The sequence below is a fragment of the Sporothrix schenckii genome (genome assembly GCF_000961545.1).
Source record: "Sporothrix schenckii 1099-18 chromosome Unknown Cont49, whole genome shotgun sequence".
NCBI lineage: Eukaryota > Fungi > Ascomycota > Sordariomycetes > Ophiostomatales > Ophiostomataceae > Sporothrix > Sporothrix schenckii.
In genome coordinates, this window is record NW_015971150.1 from 3,302,016 (window position 1) to 3,323,124 (window position 21,109).

At 61.5% G+C, this 21,109-nt stretch overlaps 7 protein-coding genes across 7 annotated transcripts; 4 read left to right on the forward strand and 3 right to left on the reverse strand.

The window, feature by feature from the left end:
• Positions 1 to 792: 792 nt before the first annotated feature.
• Positions 793 to 5,124, forward strand: SPSK_04819 (hect domain containing protein; the record flags this gene model as incomplete). The annotated part of the gene is made up of 1 exon (XM_016731582.1): positions 793 to 5,124. One exon carries the CDS (start codon positions 793 to 795, stop codon positions 5,122 to 5,124), a length of 4,332 nt encoding a protein of 1,443 aa, XP_016583576.1.
• A 517-nt stretch (positions 5,125 to 5,641) lies between these two features.
• On the reverse strand, positions 5,642 to 7,528 carry SPSK_05111 (T-complex protein 1 subunit epsilon; the record flags this gene model as incomplete). Its single annotated transcript, XM_016731862.1, has 4 exons — positions 5,642 to 7,223; positions 7,301 to 7,349; positions 7,419 to 7,436; positions 7,519 to 7,528. The coding sequence occupies 4 exons, from the start codon at positions 7,526 to 7,528 to the stop codon at positions 5,642 to 5,644; spliced, it is 1,659 nt and encodes a 552-aa protein (XP_016583577.1).
• Positions 7,529 to 7,987: 459 nt separating this feature from the next.
• On the reverse strand, positions 7,988 to 8,425 carry SPSK_05654 (uncharacterized protein; the record flags this gene model as incomplete). Its single annotated transcript, XM_016732396.1, has 1 exon — positions 7,988 to 8,425. The coding sequence occupies one exon, from the start codon at positions 8,423 to 8,425 to the stop codon at positions 7,988 to 7,990; it is 438 nt and encodes a 145-aa protein (XP_016583578.1).
• Positions 8,426 to 8,559: 134 nt separating this feature from the next.
• SPSK_04802 (uncharacterized protein) lies at positions 8,560 to 13,722 on the forward strand (the record flags this gene model as incomplete). The annotated part of the gene is made up of 1 exon (XM_016731567.1): positions 8,560 to 13,722. The coding sequence occupies one exon, from the start codon at positions 8,560 to 8,562 to the stop codon at positions 13,720 to 13,722; it is 5,163 nt and encodes a 1,720-aa protein (XP_016583579.1).
• Positions 13,723 to 14,155: 433 nt separating this feature from the next.
• On the reverse strand, positions 14,156 to 15,166 carry SPSK_05425 (5'-methylthioadenosine phosphorylase; the record flags this gene model as incomplete). Its single annotated transcript, XM_016732172.1, has 2 exons — positions 14,156 to 15,060; positions 15,136 to 15,166. 2 exons carry the CDS (start codon positions 15,164 to 15,166, stop codon positions 14,156 to 14,158), a joined length of 936 nt encoding a protein of 311 aa, XP_016583580.1.
• A 1,194-nt stretch (positions 15,167 to 16,360) lies between these two features.
• Positions 16,361 to 17,065, forward strand: SPSK_05562 (uncharacterized protein; the record flags this gene model as incomplete). The annotated part of the gene is made up of 1 exon (XM_016732305.1): positions 16,361 to 17,065. The coding sequence occupies one exon, from the start codon at positions 16,361 to 16,363 to the stop codon at positions 17,063 to 17,065; it is 705 nt and encodes a 234-aa protein (XP_016583581.1).
• Positions 17,066 to 17,201: 136 nt separating this feature from the next.
• SPSK_04869 (essential cytoplasmic protein) lies at positions 17,202 to 20,573 on the forward strand (the record flags this gene model as incomplete). The annotated part of the gene is made up of 1 exon (XM_016731630.1): positions 17,202 to 20,573. One exon carries the CDS (start codon positions 17,202 to 17,204, stop codon positions 20,571 to 20,573), a length of 3,372 nt encoding a protein of 1,123 aa, XP_016583582.1.
• Between the last annotated feature and the right edge of the window lie 536 nt (positions 20,574 to 21,109).

Genomic DNA, 21,109 nt, shown 5'->3' on the forward strand with positions numbered 1-21,109 from the left:
CACGACCTGTTGAGAAGGTGCAACCCTTTCGCACAAACAAATCCCATAGAATCATAAACACTGGCGCAGAATAACTGCTTAGATGCGCCTTCCACCTTCCGCGCCCGTCAAACAAGCAGGCGCAAACGCACCTGCCTGTACGGAGCATTTCGACAGAAAGTCTCGCGTGCCTGCCCAACTTAGGTCATAATTCGCCTCTTGGGGCGGCTTAAACGCTGAATGGTCCGTGCATCGTCGCTGCCGCCCATGCTGCGTCCAGGGCGCGCTACTTCACTTTAGGGCATTCTAGCGCCCCAAATTTCCTCTTTCCAAAGTCTCCGCAGCCCATACAGCCCAGGACCACGGCAGGCACCCCAGCCCGTCTCTCCTTCCCCCGTTTGCCCCAAGGCTGACGATACGTCGTCTCTTTCGTCCATCTCAACTTTCCGTCATCAAACGACAATCAACGGCCTCGCTTTCGCACCATCTGGTATCCATCACGCCGCACTCTCTTCCGCAACCCGCGACTTGTGTCTCGGCAGGCCGCGTCCCCTTCGTTCCATCCGGCACTCTCGTCGGTCCCAGCATCGACTCAGCCTTGAACGTGGAGGGCTTTCAACGACCGTCACAACGACAGTTGCCTATCTGGCGACCGGACTGCGACTACCGCTCGACCTGTAAACCGACCCGTATCTCAACGGCCTACGGCGACCACGTACCGCGTTACCCTTGCCCACCCCGAACTCTGCAGTCGCCTCCTCGACATGAATCGGCCCTTCCGCCTCACCAGCGACTGACCTTTGAACGGACGCCATGACGACCGAGACACAACGGCCACCCGCGAGGAGCGGCGCAAGTGTCAGTGGTGGCAATGGTAGTGGCAGTGGAAGTGTCCTGCTTGCCGGTCTGTGGGAGGAGGCGCCGTTCGCGAGGCTGCCCTGGGACGCGCCGGCCGAGCTGCGCGAACTGGTCGACGAGGTCGAGAACCCGCGCCGTGTTTATGCCGTCCACAAGGCCAGCCGCCGACACAACTTCCAGCTCCTCATCCAGTTGTATGTTTGCCGCACTCACCAACGCCACCGTGCTGATGTTCTGTTCGCTAACCACGCCCGCCCCAGGTACATTGTGCAGCTCCGTGATGGCTGTGGCACGGCCACGTGTGGCAACGCGACCTGCCTCTCCTTTCGCAAACGACTCGCCGGCAAGGCCCCCCTCCGTCGATACAACACAACGAGCGCACGCACGCTGGCGATCCACCTTGCCACCCAGGACAACCCGGAGGCTGGCCTCTGCCCAACTCTGAAGCTGCCCCAGTCACCACCGGACGCGTTGAACTCGGTCATCTTCACACCAAAGCATGCGCCCATGCATGGTCTTGCTAATACAGGGAGCGTTAAGCCGAATCCTAGCGCACTCCGTTCCCGGGCATCAAATGACGAGGTCTCGAAGGGATCCAATGGCGTAAAGAGCGTACTTGGCGCAAAACGGAGTCCTTCCGAGGCAGACAAGGCAACAGGGAGAAAGACGGGCAAGACGCCATCACCACCGCCAATAGCATACCCTGCACCTCGACACGCCAACTCTGACAAAAACGAGGAGCATGACAAGGACGAGCTGTACTTTACAATCACGGAGAAGCCCGTGAGCAAGGACTACCGGAGTTTTGCCGCCAACATGTTCGGCACGGTGGCCTTCAAAATGCTGGAATGGTTGACGCCTGCGAGTGTCGAAACCATGACCGACGCAGCAGATGTGCTGCAAGGCGGGCTTCAACCAAGTGCAAGAAAGGTGTCCAAGCCCTCTTCTGGTAAGGCTACACCGGACCAGCCTCTGGGCCAGTCTCCGGCACCGACCCCCGACGTACCGTCAGGTGAGATGGAAAGCAAAGACGGCAGCACGGCAACGACTGGACGTGTCGAACCGAGCGATCGTGGCGGTAGCCCAGCGGAAACGCAAAAGGACCAGCCGGTCGCAAGCATTTCTCAGCGTGCACCCTCACCTCCAAATGGTCACGCGAGCACCAACGGAAACGGCAATGCGGTGCGGAATGCCAGCGCCCGCATGCGAGCCCCGACATCCACACGTCAACAACAGCGGAAGCTGTCGGTGGACCCGTTTGCCGCCGACGCCGACGACATCCCGCCGGTCCTCTCGCCCCTCTTGTCAGGCGTTCAGGGCGATCTCAATCCCATAGCCCCCTCGACAAGATCGCTGAAGAGCACGGCGCCCACCATTGCACGCCCCATCTCGCAGCTGTCCAGCGCTGGTTTCTTTGACAGCGTCCCTTTGGAAAAGATGCCGCCGCTCAACCTCAAAGGATCGTTTGAGGCCTCGCAGAAATCGGCACGGACGCAGGCCGACATTTTGATCCACAGCGGAAGCGACACCAGCCTTCCGCAGTCACGATCGTCCTCCTCCCGCTCCCGCTCCTCGGACCGCTCTTCTTCCAACCAGTCCTCTGCTGCCAACGACCTCGATGGTGCGGGGGCCGACAGTGCTGAAGACGCCGCTCTGGACATTCTGCTCCCGCAAACACTGACGCGGCTGAACGCCGACGTCGTGGAGTTTGTGTGCGACGTGCTGCAAGACGACTGCACCCGCGAGGTGCACATGCTTGAGCCGCCTGTCGTCAAGCAGTTTCACAAACAGACCCGGGGCAGCCGCTCGCCGCCCCTCCGACGGAAGCCAAAGCCGCAGGGCAGGCAACAGGACGTCCATCTCGCCGAGGATTGGCGCCTGTTTGTCGAGCAGAGCCTGTTTTACGTCCTCAGCGACCCGAGGGCCCTCATCTCCTCGTTTACAAAGCAGGGCCAGCTCTATGATACGCATACCCTTTGGTACTGCATGCTCCGCCTCACCCGTGTCGCGCCGAGCCTTGTCTTGCACAGCCTGTGGGTGGCCGCCAAGGCCCTGCTTGTACCCACCAAGACGCTCCTGGCACAACGGCTGCCCGAGGCACGTCTCGCGCCGCACAAGCAGCAGAGCTTGCTGACCGACGCGGAGGCGGGGATGCTGATGGCGATTTGCCTGCATGCTCTGGTTGCCGTTGCGCCTGTTGTCAAGAATGAGTCGCAGCTCTACGACATGTCTCGCATTCGCTCCCAAGGCCTGAGCCTCGCCGGCAGTGGCCTGGTCGTGCGACAGCCGGCGGAGCTCTGCCTTCAGTACGACGATGCCTTCTCCAACGACCTTGCCCTGCGCTTGGCCCGGGTCTTGTTTTCGGCCATCGCGGCACAGCGCACCTTTAACGGCAGCTCTGGCTCTGACGGCGCCCTTGCCGGCACCATTGCCGGCCAAGGCCGCAGGGGCAGCCGGCCGGCCGAGGGCACCATGGACATTCTCGCGCCGCTGTTTTCGCAACTGGACTTTCTCAATATGGACGCGGCCTATATTCTCAACTTCTCTTTCCCCGATCGGACACTCCACGAAACCCGCGTGCCGACTCTGCTCCTTGACTGGGCCCGCGCCGTCATGCTCAGCGAATGGACCGGCTCGCCAGCCGTGCCCGGCGATGGCCACTTTGGCGGCGCCCTCGCCCTCATCGCGGCCATCTACGAGAAGCGACAGGCTCTTTTGGTCGGCGACGTGCAGTTCCGGACGGAGTACTTTGCGGAGCGCCTCGACGAGATGGAAATGCCGGTAGCATGGTTGTCGTTCACGTCCACGCGGAAGCATCGCCACCTGCTCGACTTGCCATTCATCTTCAGTCCGACGTCGCTTGTCTCGTATTTCCGGGCCATTAACTTCTCGCGCATGAACCGCTCGTTTGAAGAGTCGAGCTCCCTCCAGAGCCGGATGAATGCCATTATTTCGCCGGGGAGCTTGATTATCAACCCGCACCACAAAAAGGTGCTGCAAGACCTACTCAAGATGGCATCGACAAAGTACCTTGTTCTCGACATCAGCCGCAGCTCGATCCTCTCCGACGCCTTTGACCAGTTGTGGCGCCGTGAACAGCGCGAGCTGCTGCGGCCGCTCAAGGTCCGCCTCGGCGAGAACAGCGGCGAAGAGGGCATCGACTCCGGCGGCGTTCAATACGAATTTTTCCGGCTGGCCCTGACGGAGGCCCTGGACCCCAACTACGGCGCATTCACAGTCGACAGCCGCACACACATGACCTGGTTCAACCCGACGACGCTGGAGGCCGACTGGAAATTCGAGCTGATTGGTCTGCTGGTGTCCCTCGCCTTGTTCAATGGCATATCGCTGCCCGTGACCTTTCCCAAGGCGCTCTACCGCAAGCTGCTCGGCGAGCCCGTGGACGAGCTGCACCACATTGCCGACGGCTGGCCCGACCTGGCCAGTGGCTTGACCGCGTTGCTGGAGTGGAACGAGCAGGATGGTGCGGTGGAGGACGTCTTTGTTCGGACGTACGAGTTTTCCGTCGACTTGTTTGGCCAGCCCATCTCCCGCGTCATGGGGGACGACTGTGCGCCGTGGCCGAAGATCCGGGAGAATGTCCTGCATGACATTGAGGCGCGGGCCACAACACCAATAGGCATGTCCGATACAACTACTGCTGCTGCCACCCATGTCGCTGCCGCTCGATCCGAACCAGCAGAGGATCCCTCCGCTCCCAACGCATCGCCGCTGGCCGCTGGCAATCCTGGCGACGACGCCCCCATGGTGACGGGCGAGAACCGCAACGCCTACGTCACGGACTACATCCGCTACCTGACGGACGTGTCGGTGCGCGCACAGTACGAGGCGTTCTCGCGCGGCTTCCGCAAGTGCCTGCACCCCAAGTCGCTGACGCTGCTGACACCGGCACTGCTGCAGTCGCTGCTGGAGGGCGAGCAGACCATTGACATGGACGAGCTGCGGCAGCACACGCGGTACGTGGGCTGGGACACGGGCCATGCGACGGTGAGCGACTTCTGGTCGATTGTGTCGGCGTACGACGAGCCGATGAAGCGCAAGCTGCTCGAGTTTGTGACAGCGAGCGACCGCATGCCGGTGGGCGGCGCCAAGACGATGCAGTTTGTGCTGCAGCGGAACGGCGAGGAGGAAGCTGTGGGGGGCCATCTCCCGACGGCATACACGTGCTACGGCACGCTGCTGCTGCCCGAGTATCCCAATCGCGAGGTGCTCCAAGAGCGGCTGGCGATGGCGCTGGAGAATGCCAAGGGATTTGGATTCTCGTAGACGGGCCAAGAGGAAGAGTTGCGGAAACAAAAGAGCTGGGAAACAAAAAGAGTACGATAGACAGGCTGGGCAGACATTGCTTTCTAGCGAGCGTTTTTCGGGATGCGGCTGCCAAGGTTCATGGTTGCCGAATTTTATGCCTACAATATAGTGTCGTTGTTGGGATACTCATTTTGACTTGTAAAGCACACGAAGACATCCCATTCCAAAAGCATACAATCAAGCCCAAATAGGGCACATGCGGAGTTGCTTATGAGAGTCATTTATACGCATGCAGTTTTGCTTTTGAGAGTCATTTATATTTAAAACCATATGTATTTTCCAAACGTTTCCTTGCCCAGTCCCAGTCACAGAACACAGGGGTATACAGTCGTGCAATGGGCGTCGTTTGAACCCCGTCGCCGTACTTGCTTTTTATTCTATACATGCTCCATAAGTTTTTTGATTCCTTTATTCTTTTTCATTTTTCATTTTTTTTTATATTGCCGTTCAATCACCTTTGGGCCTCCCCCGCCCTCTAAAAGTCGTCCTCGCCCGAGCCGCTGATGATGACGTTGTTCACCTTGAGCACCATCCGGCACAGCTGGGTGGCCAGCATCAGCTGCTGCTTCTTGCCAATGAGCGGGTCGATCACAAAGGCCTCCTTCATGTCGTTGGAGCCGAGGCCCATGCAGTCGACGCCCAGGCGGCCGCGGGCGGCGCCGCCCTGTGCCTTGATCTGCTGGCTCTTGACCTCGGCCAGGGTGGCAATGGGGTTGAGGCCCGAGTTCTCGGCCAGGGCCATGGGGATGGCGTCGAGGGCCTCGGCAAACGCGCGCATGGCGTACTGCTCGAGGCCGGGGGTCTGGACGGCAGCGTCCTCGACGGCGAGCGAGCAGGCAATCTCGGCGGAGCCGCCGCCGTAGACGACGCGGTTGTCGCGGACGAGGTTGCGGACGACGCACAGGGCGTCGTGCAGGGAGCGCTTGGCCTCGTCGATGATCATCTTGTTGCTGCCGCGGACAAAGACGGTGACGGCGCGGGTGTTGGCGCACTCCTCGATGACGAGCATCTTCTCGCGGGTGGTGCCAAAGGTCATCTCGCGGACGACGCCGGCGGTGCCGAGCTTCTCGGCCGTCAGGTCTTCGAAGCGCGGCACGATGCGGCCGTTGGTGGCAATGGCAATCAGCTCAATCTCCGGGCCGCCGACCCAGCGCACGGCGGGCAGCTGGTTCTGCAGCAGCAGGTGGTTGGCCTCGTCGTCGAAGCCCCACTGGCAAATGACCAGGTTGGCGCCGGTGTCCTTGATCTGCTGGATCATCTCGACAAACTTCTCGTGCTCGTAGTTTTGCAGCTTGCGGAACTCCTCGACGGACGTGATGTCGAGCTTGTGCTTCGTCTTGGGCTTGGGCGGCTCAAAGGCGCACGTCAGGATGGCCATCTTGGCGTCGCGGACCTCCGCGGGCATCTGCGGGTGGGAGAAGTCCTTGTCGATGATGACGCCCTTGACGAGCAGCGAGTCCTCGAGGGCGCCGCCGACCTTGCCGTCGACCTTGATGAGCTCAAAGTCGACGTCCTTGCGCTCGAGGTCCGCGACCGACATGACGGCGTCGACGGCAATCTTGGCAAACTGGTCGTGCGCCTTGGAGACAATCTTGGAGCCCAGACTGGTGCGGGCGACCTTGGTGAGGTTGGTGACGTCGCCGGGGCTGAAGGGCAGCACGTCGGCGATCTTGTCGAGCTCGGCCACGGCAATGTCGCACGCCTGGTCGTAGCCGTCGGCGATGCGGATCGGGTGGATGCCCTTGTCGATCAGCTCGGCCGCCTGCTCGAGCAGAGCGCCGGCCAGGACAACGACGCCGGTTGTGCCGTCGCCAATCTCGTCGTCCTGGGACTTGGAGAGCTCGACCAGCAGCTTGGCCACGTGGTTTGTCACCTCCATCTGCTGCAGGATCGTGGCGCCGTCGTTGGTGACGGTGATGTCGCCGTCGGGCGAGATGAGGATCTTGTCGAGGCCGCGCGGGCCGAGCGACGACTTGACGATGTTGGCGACTGTCCGCGCGGCGAGGATGTGGGATTTGACGGCCTCGTTGCCAAACTGCCGCCGCTTCTTTCCTTGGCTGCGGAGGGGGGTTAGCGGCGGTCTGGTATCTGGAAGACGCCAGGCGGACGGACGAGCTGTGCTGTCCAAACTTACTCTCTGACCACGATAAACGGCCGGCCCTGTTCATCCTGAATCACCGACGCTGTGGCGTGTTAGTAGGCTTGCGAGCTTCCACAAAGGCAGCTGGGCCGGTCTGGGGTACTTTGCATACCGTTGGAGAGGTCGAGATCTGTGTTGTGGGCGAGACGTTAGCTTGCTGACCAAAAGGCTGAAATAGGGGCCAAAGGGGCGCGGGGATGTTTGCAACGCACTCATCGCCATGTTGGAGGAGTTGCCGTCTCTGCGAGACCAAGCGACTGTAGCGGAGGGTGCGTGTTTCGGTGTCTGTGTCGGAATGCGTGTCTCGCCGGTCGTGGGTGTGGTTGTGGTGGAATGGGGGAGGTCCAAAAGGCGGTTTTGTTTGGTGGTACAGCTTTTGCTGCAGTCGATGCTCTTCTAGGCAGTTCCAAAGCGGATCGCGGCCGCTGAATTTTGATTTTGTGTCCTGCCTGCTACTTTTGCCCCTCGTTGCTTCCCTGTGGCCTGGCTGCTGGCCACCGCCCCTTGTTCCTGCCGTTGGCAGTAGGCGTCACGTGCGCTCACTTATCGGGCCTGCGGGAAAGATACGTCGAGGTCGGTCCATCGTTCCTTCTTTTCCCCTGCAGCACCTTCCGCGCAAACCCCAGCACGGCCCCACAGCACGCACGTAGCGCCTTCCGCCATTGGGGCAAAGCTAGGCTATCAACAGCCTATGGGCATTGTGTGCTGTTTCCATTGTTTCGGGGAAAGAGCGACAGACAGCTCAGGTGAGCAAAGCAAAACATCGACGTCGCACCAACCAAATTCCTGTCGTCTCGAGACATCGACCGGACCATCCGACGCAGCCCACGGCCACCCGACGACCCATACGCGCTCTCGTGCGCATCTCTGCTGACGAGCGACGACTGCTGCAGCTGGTAGACTCAGTCTTTCCTGCCGCCGGTTCCGAATACGGCGCACCCACGGCGCTATATCCGGCGCAAATCGTTGAACATATTCGCTTTGCATCACGACATCAACAGAATCGACATTCCTCGACATTCCTCGACACTCGCCCGGTGTTTGTCCCGCGACCGACACCCAGTCCCTCGTCGACCGCCACACGGTGATGGAGTCCAGCCGTCCACTGGCCTGGCTCATCTCTTCATCCATCCGCTGCTCACCGGCTAGCTAGCGAGTTGTCCTCGTCTTCGCCCTCCGCGTCCTTCCCGCCCTCAGTCCACAGTCGGCGGGGTGGCCGTGCCCAGGGCCCGTCCCGGCAAACGGACGGCGACATGGAAGTAGGCGACTATGAGACCAACACGTTGGCGGTCAACAACATCGCTTCCATTGCCTTCCGTGTCTACCGCCCCGTCGCTGCGGCCTCGGCGTCTGCGGCGCTCTTTACCTTTTCGCCCTCGGACGTCGAAAAGGCCCTGCGCCACGATGGCCATCTCGTCTTTGCCGACTCGCGCCGCCAAGGCATTTGGTGCTTCCGGCTTCTGCGCAAGGACGGCTCGCCCATTGGCTCGCCCACCAAGTCCGAGCTCGGCACGACCATCGACGTCGGCCCGTACAAGCTCACAACCGTCTCCGACGGCACCTTTGACCCCGGCAGCCTGGTTCTGGGCAAGCCGGCAGCGAGCACCAGCGCCAACCCCGTGAACACGCCCAGCAGCTCGGCATCGTCGTCAGCCACATCCATCGCGCTGCACACCTCCTTTGGCCTGTCTGGGCTGCCTGGCGTGGTCGATGCACCGGCGTCACAGGCACAGGGGACGGCCGGGAGCAATGGAGGCGCTGACCGTGACGGGACGCCAAACGGCGGCACGGCACACGTGGCACACGCGGCACACGCGGCACAGGGGACGCAAGGAACGCAAGGCGGCTCGCAGACACAAGCACAGGCGTCCGATCCACGATCTGCTTTCCCCGCCGTGCCGACCAAGGTGGTCTACAACTTCTTCATGTCCGCCGTCCTGGCCAGCCTGTCGACCGCGTACTGCTCAAACGCCAAGGCCATTGCCCTCAACAACCGCACCTTTTTGCTGCCGCCGCTCGACCCGCTGTGGGACGGCCGGGAGAGCAGCCGCACCGACAGCCGCTCGCTCGTCGCCACGCTGCGCATTACTCTGACGACCGCCGGCGCCTTGCTGGTCAGCTTGTCGCATTCGCTGTTGCGCGGTATGGGCTGCTCCGAGTGGGAGTGCTACGCCGGCGTGCCGCCGCCCGGCTCCGCTGTTCTGACCGCGCCTTGGGGCAAGTTTGCCACCGTACAGGACGCCTACCCGCCCGTCATGTCCGCCGACGACAGCCGCTATGCCGTGGCCCGGTTACAACGCAACGGCGTACCCTTGCCGGCCGTGCCCCATGTCTGGAAGAGCTTCGCCGCCAAGATGCTGGAGATGCGCGGCACGTCGGCGTCTGTTCTGCAGGACTCGACGTGGCTGCAGCTCGAGTTTGTGCTCGACGACAAGACGCCCAATGGCAATGACAGCGACAACAGCGGCGGCAACTCGGTCGTCATCCTGTGGCCCTCCGTCCTCTGCTTCTGGTGTCTGGAGGACGCACTGGTCACGGTTGCGCCCTTCCAGCGGCTCGACCCGCTCGCCGAGCTGCGTGAGGCGTATTTGGAAGAGCTGCGGGCGGAAGAAGCCGCCTTGCGGTCCAAGGAGGCCGCCAAGGAAGAGGATGTCGCCCCCGAGGACGTTGTCATGGAAGACGTGCAAACCGTCTCGAGCATCGGCAAAGGGACACAGTCCGACGGCCCTTCGCCTGTTGGCTTGCGGCACAACCTAGTCGGGCCAGGAGGGCCAGGAGGGCCAGGAGGAGCAGGCGGAGCAGGAGGGGCAGGAGGAGCAGGAGCCACGTCCGCAACATCCGCAACGTCCGCTGCCGGCGCCATCTACCCAACACCGCCCGATGGTATTCTCAGTCTGGTTGGTGCGACACCGACGTTTGATGGCGCGACGTCGAGTCCCGGGAACGCCATGGGACCCAGCGCGGGTCCCGCGGACCTTGATGCTATCCCGGCCGAACGGCCGAGTGGCGCCGAGGAAGGCTTTGGCGACTGGCCGAGCATTGGCGCCCAGCAGAACGACCAGGACCAAGACCAAGCCTTTATGGGCGAGCCCGACAACTTGCTGGGCGGCGACCTTGGCGCGGACATGTTCGGCGACGATATTACGGACGCTGATTTTAACTTTTTCGACGACACGAAGCAAGCGGATGCTGCCACGGCCGCCAGCGCCACGGGAGCAGCCGGTCCATCTGCTCTCGCCCCGGACAAGATGGACGTAGACGTCAGCAGTCGACCAAGCGAAATGCCGGCAGACGACACACTGCCAGATGCCCATGCGCAGCCCATGTCGCAAGCGGACTCAAATATACAGTCAGAATCACAACCGCAACCGCAGCCACAAAATCAAAATCAAAATCAAAACCAAAACACACCTTCCATGCCCCCTCCTCCACCACCGGTACAGCAACCACCATCCGACCGTAAATCAAACGAGACAGTCGGCGAGTCATCCAACAAGACGCCCGGGTCGCCCGTCTTTGCAAAGCCAGAGCTGCGGCACGCACGGAGCAATCTCAGCGACGCCAGGAAAGGCAGCGGCAAACGATCGCCGAGCCCGTTCAATGCCGTGACGGTCTTCAAGCGCGTCCGCGCCATTGCCGAGGCGAACAAGGCGCTCCCCGTCGGTGCATTACGGCAACCTCGCCCCCAACAACCCGGCAAGCTATTTGAAGGCCTCAAGTTCACCGAGTTTATGATCCAGAACAGCAAAAAGTACGAGCTGAACGGCAAGTTCGGCTTCAGCTGGCCCCATCCGGAAGCCGACATGCTGTCCGACCTGTCCTCGGCAACGTCGCCGACCGCCTTTCGTCGGCCGCTCAAGAAACGCCCGGGCCTGTCGGATGCGTCTCCGCAGTTTGCGTCCCTCATCTCCAGCATCACGCGCGGCCTCAAGTCGAGCTCGCTGCACGCCGCGCCCAGCCCGCGTCTTCTCGAAGACCTCGAAGACGGCGGCGACACATCCTCCAACGCGTCGAGCACGAGCTCGTCGTCCGACGACTCAGACGACGACGAAGCGCCCCTGGCGGTCACCGCCGTACACAGGAAGATGCGTGCGCGCGCCATGGCCGAGCTGATTCCGTCACCCGAGGCCGCCACAGAGCTGTCCCGCGCCTACAGCGAAGGCGTCTGGGACTTTCCCATTGCCCGGTTCTTTGCCGAGCCGCTGCCACAGCCGACGGAGCTGAACTACGCAGACGACGACATTGCCGACGTGGCGCAGATCCTGACCCAGCAAATCACGCGCGCGACCATCCGATCCGTCTTTGACGAGGACGACGGCCAGAACCTGCAAAAGTCCAAGCTGCGCCAGACCCTTCTGCAGCGTGTCCGCTACTCGGTCGCGACCCTCGAGGACTCGCTGCCGGCCTCGCTGGACGGCGCATCCCGCTGTGCGCTCAAGCCGTACCTCGACGTCCAAGATGCCCTGCAGCTGGCGCCACCCGGTCGGCTACATCCCCGCGCGCCGCCCGGGTCCGAGCAGCGCATCCCAAACCTCTTTCCGGCGCCCACGCCGCTTGTTGGCATCCGGCGCAACGAGTCGACGCTGTCCATCAAGCCGACCGGCATCGAGTTCTGGGAGGTGCTGGGCCTGGAGCCGCTGCACGGGCCAAAGGACATCCGCGCCGTCTGTGCCTACCCCAACTACCAGGGCCTGTCCAGCGACGTCGCCCGTTTTCTGGATCGCATGCGGATCGTCTACGAATCCCTGCGGCTGGGCGCCCACGAGCCGCTGTCGTTCAAGGCCAGCGTTGTCGACGGCATGGTCGCCTTCAACAGCAGCCTCTCCTCGTCGTCGCCCCTGTCCCAGTCCACGCCCGGCGCCGAGTTTTCGGGCGTCGACCAGGTGCACAAGCTGGCACAAGCCCTGGCGGCCGAGGACTCGCCCGGCAAGAGCTTGGTGGTCTACTTTGTGTACTGCCCGGAGATCACGACGGCGATTGTCGATGCCTGCCTGGCCTTCCAGCGGCTGTCGCAGCTCTACGACATTGCGGTGACGAGCCGCAGCTCCGAGCCCAACGACCTCGTTCTGCAGCTCATCCCCGCCGACTTTTTGTCCTCGCCGACGTCCCTCGCCGTGCCTACGCCGACCGATCTGCTGCGCCTCTCTCTCGAGGTGTACGACCGCTGTGCTAGCCTACGTGGGCCTAAGCCGGCGCCGGCGTTCCTGCTCGAGCAGCCGCCTGCGCGCAACCTCGACCTAAAACTGTCGTCGACGCCGCTCGTAGATGTGCAGCGGGAGAACTCGTGCATCCACGTGGCCTACGCCGCGAGCGCCGACGAGCGCTGGATCACGGCCGCGTGGACCGACAACAGCGGGTGGCGACAATTCAGCTCGGCCTACTGGATCGGGCGCAAAGACGCACGCGACGCCGCAAACTCGTTTGACGCCGTTGCGCGCGAGATCTGGACCAACACGTGCGCCATTGTCTCCAATCTCAAGGTGCACTGGCGGGCCATTGTTGCCAAGTGCGGCCACATGGATCCCGACGAGATCAGCATCTGGTCCGAGCTGGCCAAGGCGGAGACGCGTGCATCCATCAGTCTGACGCTGGTGTCTGCCGATACCCAGCCGACGCTGGAGCTGCTTCCGCCGATTGCCACGGTGGTTCCAACGGTGCTGTCGCAGCTGTCGGTCCAAACTCTTGCGCAGACACCGCAAGCGTCGGTGTTCTCGCCAGAGCAGAGCGGGAACCCTGTGACGCCGGCCGGCGGCAGCTTTGCAAACAACCCCACGACGCCGGCGGCCGGTACACCCGCCGGCGGCGGTCCCACGCCGGCCACGCCGGGCGGCGGCCAGCTCGGGAAGGCCGGTGTCGCGGCCCCGAACAGCCCGGCGATTCCCAATACGCCGTCTGGCGCCGGTGCAAGTGCCAACGCAACGGCCACAACAGCCGCCGTCGCCAATGCCAATGCCAATGCGAATGCCATTGCGAATGCCAACGCCAGCAGCAACGCCAACAACGATGCCAGTGCCAAGCTGGCCGCTGCCGGCGCCGACCCCAACACCGTCGTTGACATTGAGGGAAATGTCGTCCTTGTCGACGTGACCGACAATACCTGGATCGCCGTGGCTGCGCACCGCCTGAACACGGCCTCCACCTGGGTCGACCTGCAGCCGGCGCTTGTCAGCGGCTATCTCATCAAGCGCGGCGGCATCGGTCGCGACGACGCGCCCGTTGTCCTCGAGGTCAACATTGTCCACGTCGACCCCAAGCACCGCGTCAGCGACGCCCTCGCCCGCGACATCCTCACCTCGTACCGGGCGCTGGGCACCCTGGCACGCGTTCGGGGCATCCTCGACAGCGAGCGCGACGCGCGGCCGTGGCACATTGCCGCCGCCGAGCGGGCCGCGCGGGCGCTCTGTCGATGGATGTAGGATATTTACGCATTGTTTTGCATTATTTGCATTTTTGTATGTATGTGTTATCGAGAACTCGCATAGTACAGTATTTGCTCGGTCATTGTTCCAAGCGCCTTTGTTTCAGTTGCAATCATAGGTTTGGGCGTCTTGTTTGCAAGGATATACTTGTCTTTATTTTGTTTCATTTCGTTTGCAGCATATTCATTCTTGGCGCTTGGGTGATGTTTTACGGTGTATTTTGTCGTATGGAGACATTTCATGTTGAATGTGTTTTACTCTGTAGGTCGTGACCATGGAAAGCCGTCTATGGTGAATCGAGGCAAGACAAAAAATAAAAAATAAAACGAAGCAACGCAAAAGCCGTCCTCTCCCAAAAATCCCACAAACCATTCCCTGACGCCTCTTGACGCCCTCAAGACCTGTCGTCTCACTCGTCTCCGTCAACCACCTACTGGTTGAAGAAGTTGGGGAAGAGGTACTCGACACGCTTGACGGCCTCCGGGTTGCGGCCGGCAGGCTTGGTCATGAACTGCACGGCCATGACGGCGGAGCCCTCGTGGTGCTTGGCCAGGACAAGATCCTTGTGCTCGGGGCGCGCCAGCTCGTCCAGCACGGCGCCCACGAGGTGCTTGGCGTTGGCGCTGTTGGCCTCCATGTACTTGAGCACCATGCTGACGCCGACGTCCTCGCTGTCGTCGCCGACGCGCCAGCAGTCGTAGTCGGTGGACATGCAGATCATCTGGTACGCCAGCTCGGCCTCCCGCGCCAGCTTGGCCTCGGGCAGCGCCGACATGTTGATGACGGAGCCGCCCCACGACCGGTACAGGTTCGACTCGGCACGCGTCGAGAACTGCGGGCCCTCCATGCAGATGAGCGTGCCGCTGGCGTGCAGCTTGACGCCGTCGCCCTGCATGGCCGCCGCGCAGCCCTGGACGACCTTGGCCACCTTGGCGTCAAAGGGGTCCGCAAAGCCGACGTGGCCGACGAGCCCGCCGTCAAAAAACGTAAAGGGCCGCACGCCCTTGGTCCGGTCGATGACCTGGTCCGGCAGCACAAAGTCCATGGGGCGGATGTGCTCCTGCAGACTGCCGACGGCGCTAAAGGCAATCACGCAGCGCACGCCAATGTGGCGCAGGGCGGCCATGTTGGCGCGCGAGGGCACCTCGTGCGGCGCCAGCTGGTGGTAGAGGCCGTGGCGGGCCAAAAAGGCAAACGCCGCGCCCTTGTGCTCGACAATCTGGATGGGCGCCGAGGGCTTGCCCCAGGGCGTCGTGATGTCGAGCGAGGCCACCGGCTCGAAGCCCTCGATCTTGGCGAGGCCGGTGCCGCCGATGACGGCAATGGAGACCGGGTCTGCGAGGGTTAGCAGGGGTCAGACCCGTGGGGGGGGGGGGGGGGGGGGTGCCGAGCACAGGCAGCAGAACGTACGGTCGTAGTGGTCGGCGAGAGGTGCAGACATGGTGGCGATGAAGGATGAAGCGCAAATGAGGCGACTGCCAAAAGGGAACGAAACGCTGTTTGGAGAGACGAACGGTTCTGGGCAGCACAAGGAAGGAGGGACACAGTCGTGCAAGCTTCAAGATCGGCAGGAGCAACCCATGGCAGTAATATAAGGTGCCCAGTCCGCCCGTAGTACGAGTACATAAAACATAGGGACCATAATGCTCGGCCTTTTTTGTCTTATATTTTTAGCGGTTCCTGGATTTTTTCTTATTTTTCTTATTTTTCCATGGCGTATGCTTTGGCCCGCCGGCGCGGCTTGGTCGTTGCTTGTTCGCTGCGATGAAGCTGCTGAAGACGCAATACCCCGCGATTACGAATTCAGTTCGTCTCACTGCTCGTCAGCAGTGCTATGGAGGGGCTGGCAGCCTCAATCTGGCTAACTACAGCGGCTCTCACACGTGCCTCCAGCCCAGCCAGCCACTGGACTCGTGCTAGCGGTTGCTCCTTCTGTGTCTGTTCCTGTCGAGTTTGTGCTTGTGTCCGCAGGGAAGGTCCCACCAAGACCAGAAGAGAGCATAATGTGGCAGGCACCAAGTCCTGGCCGCCCGCGCCTTCCGCCAATCATAGTAGCAGCTTCCTATCTCGAAAAAATAAGTCCGCTCCTGCCCCAAAGCTGCGTTTGGCCCAACGGACGACGAGTCTCGTGCCTCTCCGCCGTGACTCCGGCAGAAGCATTTCTCTTCTCCGCAACAAAACATCGCCAAAGCTCACGACCTCGCTTTGGCCCCGTCTACCGCACGTCTGCATCCCACAACCGTCGTCCAATTGCTTGCGACAACTGTCTGGCTACCTTGAACGCGGGCAACGGGACTACGGCCTTTCGGCAGTGCTACAGCAGCCGTTTTGAGTTCCTTTTTTTTTTTTTTTTTTTTTTGGTATTTCAAATCCGGTTCTCTCTATTTGGGATTTCGACCAACCTTCACCGTCTCTTTGCATTTCGACACACAGGCTGTCTGCTCTCTTTGCCGACTTCGGTCCTTTTTGACTCTCCCTCTCGAATTGACAGTCTTGCGTCTGCCTGACTTCCACCGCGTCCTTTTCCGCTCGTTCTCACCTCATCTAATCCCGACTTTGCCACCTTTCCCGACTCCTCGACTCCCCGACTCCCTCCTAGAGCGTCCGTCGGGCTGCCGCCCTCGCACGGTGTACCATGGCGCCCATCGCGACCGGCAATGTGCCGCCCGTCGACCGCATCAGTGCTCCGTCCTCGAAACAGTCCATCGAGGAGGTGTGCTTTACCGCCGCCCTGATCTGCCTCGATGGCCACTTCAGCGACCTGCCGTCCATCCCGGGCTCGCAGACGCAGGCCAAGGTGGCCGGCATGGTGGCCCGCACGCTCGAAAAGACGCACGGCCGCAAGGACGTCCGCGAGGCCCTCGCCCGCAACGTCGAGATCTGGGTGTACCTGACGCGCATCTTTAACAACGCCATCGACAACCTCACCCTGCGATCCATTGCCGGGCTGACCGACCCGCCCTACGACGACAAGGCGAGCATTGCCAACGGCAGCACCAGTGCCAGTGCCAGTGCCAGCGCCAGCGGCAGCCACGGCCACGCCCACCACCACCTGCACTCCCACATGGGCCACGACAACTCGGAGCTGATGATTAAGAACCACGCGAGCCTCAAGGAAGATCTGCAGATCCTCAACAAGCTGATGCACATTGCCCGCAACCTGCTGGTCTGCTCTGTGCCCGAGGTGCCGCAGGACATTTGTGCCGCGGTCAGCTTCGACGCCGTCGTCTTCCAGATCATTGTGCTGTGCGTCAACCTGGCTGGCAAAGGCTACCATGGCGACGTGCTGGACGACGCCAGCCGCAACAAGCTCAACGAAATTTATGATTTGTGTATGTGACAGTTGCCCTTGTACTTGGCTGTGTTTTTTTTTTGTGTGTTAATCCTTCGTCCTTCTAATACCGGCAGTTAAAAAACTCTTGGTGACATCTCTCCAACAAGTGCACAACTGGACCGCCAAGAACGACCGCAACAAGATGGCCTTCTGGTACTATGTCTTCTTTGAGGACGAGTCCATGCCCGACGACTTGGACACCCTGGGCGGCGACGGAACTGGCTACCGACCAGACCTGGCCAAGATGGAGCTGCGGCACTGGCTCGAGCGCAACGCCACCATCTGCGCCGAGGCCCGCGAACGCCTCGTCGAATACGCCAACACACACCAGACAAAGGCACCCGGCATCCCCTCGCTCAACTCCCCGCTCGCGCGCCTCTGGATCCCCAGCAACCTCCTGGATCCGGACGTCGGCCGCGACGAGGCCAAGTACGCCCAAGACGAAGCCTTTGGCCGCGTCTCGCACGAGAACGAAATCTGGTGGGAGCGCGTCAGCGACCCCAATCGCGACGAGTGGCGGCTACCCATGCCCGACCGTGCCTACGGTAAGCGCCGCCAGTCCTTTTTCAAACACATTCTCCTGCACAGGTTCAGCCCGCGCTGGCGGATGCGGGACGAAGACGCCGCTCAAGGATACAGCATCCACATGACCGGTGAATACTTCCGCGTTGCCGGCAAGGGCGACGCCGAGTTAGATAGCAAACTTGACGAGCTCGACGACGGGACCGACGAGGACGGTGACGTTAGCGACGAGGATGCTGAGGCTGACGTACAAAAAGACAATGAAGATGGCGAGGAAGGCGGAAGCGAAGGCGAAGGCGACGGCGAGGACGATGAGCATCACAACCACAGCCTCGGCCGCAGCTACCACCGCTACCACCACCACCACTACCATCACCATCATGACCATGATCACGATCACGATCACGACCACGACCACGACCACGACCACGACCACGACCACGACCACGACCATGACCACCACCACCACCATGAACATCATGATCACGACGACGATGAACACGAGGGTCCCTACCTGGACATTCACGGTAACCCTATCGATGACGATTACGAAGACGACAACGACGATGACCTGGAGGATGACGATGACGACGATCACCATCACGGCGGGCCCCATAGCGACCGGGACGATCTCGACGACGACTCGTACGCTGAGGGCCCCGTCCTGGGCTTGCTCACGGAGATTCCCAACATTCTCGACCCCAAGCAAATCGAAGCCCTGCACATGATTATCAAGTCGTGCATCCTCGACACCATGGGCAGCGGCCTGACGCCCCAGGGCGAGAGTCTGCAGCAGGCGCGCTGCAAGTTCTTGCTGGCATCCGACAGCGGCCGCAGCCTGCTGCGTGAGCTGCTCGTTTTCATTGCCGTCTGGGACCAGGAGGAGAGCTCGCTGATCTGGGAGCTCACGTCCCAGATCCTCGAGGCCATTCACGACGCGTCGTTGATTCCCTACGCCTGGACGGAGCTGCGCATTCCAAAGGATGTCGTGTCGCCTGCCCAGGCTGTCATGCTGCGCATGATCACCTACTTCTTCCGCAAGAAGTACCTTGGCCAGAACGCCCTACCCGCCGCGTCCAACGGCGCACCGCCCCGGCAGCACGTCGATGCCAGAGACATGCGCTTGGTGCACTTCATGGTCAGCACGGTGCGCTGCCGTATTGTGCCCGAGTGCTTGGCTTTCATGTCCGTGCAAGGCGACATTCGCCGCGGCGCCACCGACAGCTCCGTCTTCCCCATCGAGACCTGGGACATGGAGCGTGCCCGCGACGGGCTGAGCCAGGTGCTGGAGCTCTTTGCCACCGTCTCGGAGATTGAGGAAATCCGTGCTCAGCTGGTCGACTGGGAGTTGGCCATTGAGCTGGTCGCGCTTCTCAAGGGGCTCGAGGAGGCCATCCCAAAGAAGCCCCTGGTCGAGGCGGCGGCCCAGAGGCCGAATGCCAACTCGTCCGCTCTTGCTGCCGCCATGGCCGGTGCCACGGCCGGTCGAGCTGCCGCTGCTGTTGCCGCTGCGAACGCTGGACGGCCCGGGCAACAGCAGCAGCAGCAGCTTCCGCCGCCTCCGCCTCCGCCGCCGCCTCCGATTCCTCAGGACCCTGCGTACAAGTTCCCTTGGGCCGGGATTAAGACACAGGTGCTGTCTATCCTCGCCACCCTTTTGCAGCCGGACCCGGGCAGGACGAGCCCCGGCAATGCGCAGGTCCAGAGCCAAATCATGGAAGAAAAGGGCATGCTCGCGCTGCTCAATGCGTGCGTCTACGACGACCACAACCGCTTTGCCCGCGAGCGTGTCCAGCTGTGCCTCAAGTACCTGATGGACGGCTGCGAGGAAGCCAACCTGTTTGTCCGCGAGCTCGTCAAGTCGACCCCGCTCCCCAGCAACGGCGGCAATGCCGCCGGTGGACCAGCAGCCAACGGTCAGCAGCCGGCCGATGGCGTGCGACGCGTCCGCGTCGACGGCGTAGAGGGCGAGGTGAAGGTTCGTGTCCGTGCCGAGGGCAAAGCTGTCCCGACGCCTCCTGCCCCGGTCATCCCAGCGGCGTCGGTTACCACGAACGCCGCCGCACAGGCTCCCGCCGCCGCCAATGCTGCGCCAGCTGAAGCGTCTCCCTCTCTGAATCCCGACCAGGGGACGCAGGGGACGCAGGGTACGCAGGGGACTCCTACGATCCTGCCTTCCCCTTTGGCGTCTGCGCCGAACGGACCCCCAGGAACCGCTCGGCAGCGTAAGCAGCGCCAGAAGCGGCAGCAGCGGCAGAATCGACTGAAGCAGCAGGAAGCCGCCCTGGAGGCACAGGAAGACCAGCTCTTGCAGGGCATGTCGCAACAACAACCGCAGCCGCCTGCCCAGCCTCAACAGCAGCCTCAACAGAAGCAGTCCCAGGCGCAGCAACCTGCGGTCCCGACACCCCGTGTCTTTGGCCCGCCGCCGCCGCCGCCGCCCATCGCGCCCGCACTGGCATCGCTCGCGGCGCAGATGTCGCAACTCGCCGCACTGCCCCTGCCCACCAGCGAGATGTTCCAAGCCAGCAACCTGCCGCCCCAAGCTTCCAACGGCAAGGTGGCCGAGGGCCTGGCGGCCCGCCGCGCGCGGTGCGAGTCCCTGCTGGGCGAAATCGTCTCCCTGTCCGACCACACGGCCCGCATGGCCGTGTCCATGAACCGCGGCGAGATGCCCCTGCCCGACGACACGCTGATGAACTTCCTCAAGAGCCAGAAATTTCTAGAGCGGTGCCGCGAGCGTCTGACGCGTCCCGTCTCGGGCGCCCCGGATGCTCTCGTCGAGGAGGGCAGCAACCTGACCAGCGGCATGCTGGCGGATCCGCTGGGCAGCCTCTTCTCGGGCCTCGGCGTACCCGGCTCGTCCGACGACGCATCCATGGCGCAGGCGCAGACGTCGCTCGAGGACCAGTACCGACTCGTCGAGCAAGCCCTGCTGTACCTGACGGAGGACCTGGCCAAGAACCCGGAACTAACACACCCTCCGCGCTAGCGTCGGATGTGAGCGCGTGCTCTGCAAATGAACAAAATCCATACTACGTTTCTTTTCCGTTTTATTAAGAAGTGACGTGTTTTTGTTGTCGTTTAGGTCTTGGAAAATACGACATGAAAACGTGTTTATAATTGCATACAAAATGGCGTTTCTGCAATGCATCACCAGGAGTTTTGTGTTTGTTATATATCCATACCATTTACCAGGACTCGCACTCAATGTACTCAATCAGGTAGTTTCGACACTCTATATGATGCATCGCAAATACAGCAGCAATGTTGGTAGTGTACAGTGTTGCCTCTTTAATATTTGTACATAGTGGAAGGTCATCAAAACTAGAAATTGAGTGTATTGAATTATTATGGCAAAGCCTCGACTTCTTTGTCTTCTCGCCTCGTTTTGTTCAAGTTATATTTTCGCCCGCAAACACAAACAACACAGTAAAAAGATGCTCACCTCAGGTGGCGTCCAATTTGTTTTGTGCATTAAAACTAACGAGTGAAAAATCAACCTCATGAAGAATAAAAATAAAAGCT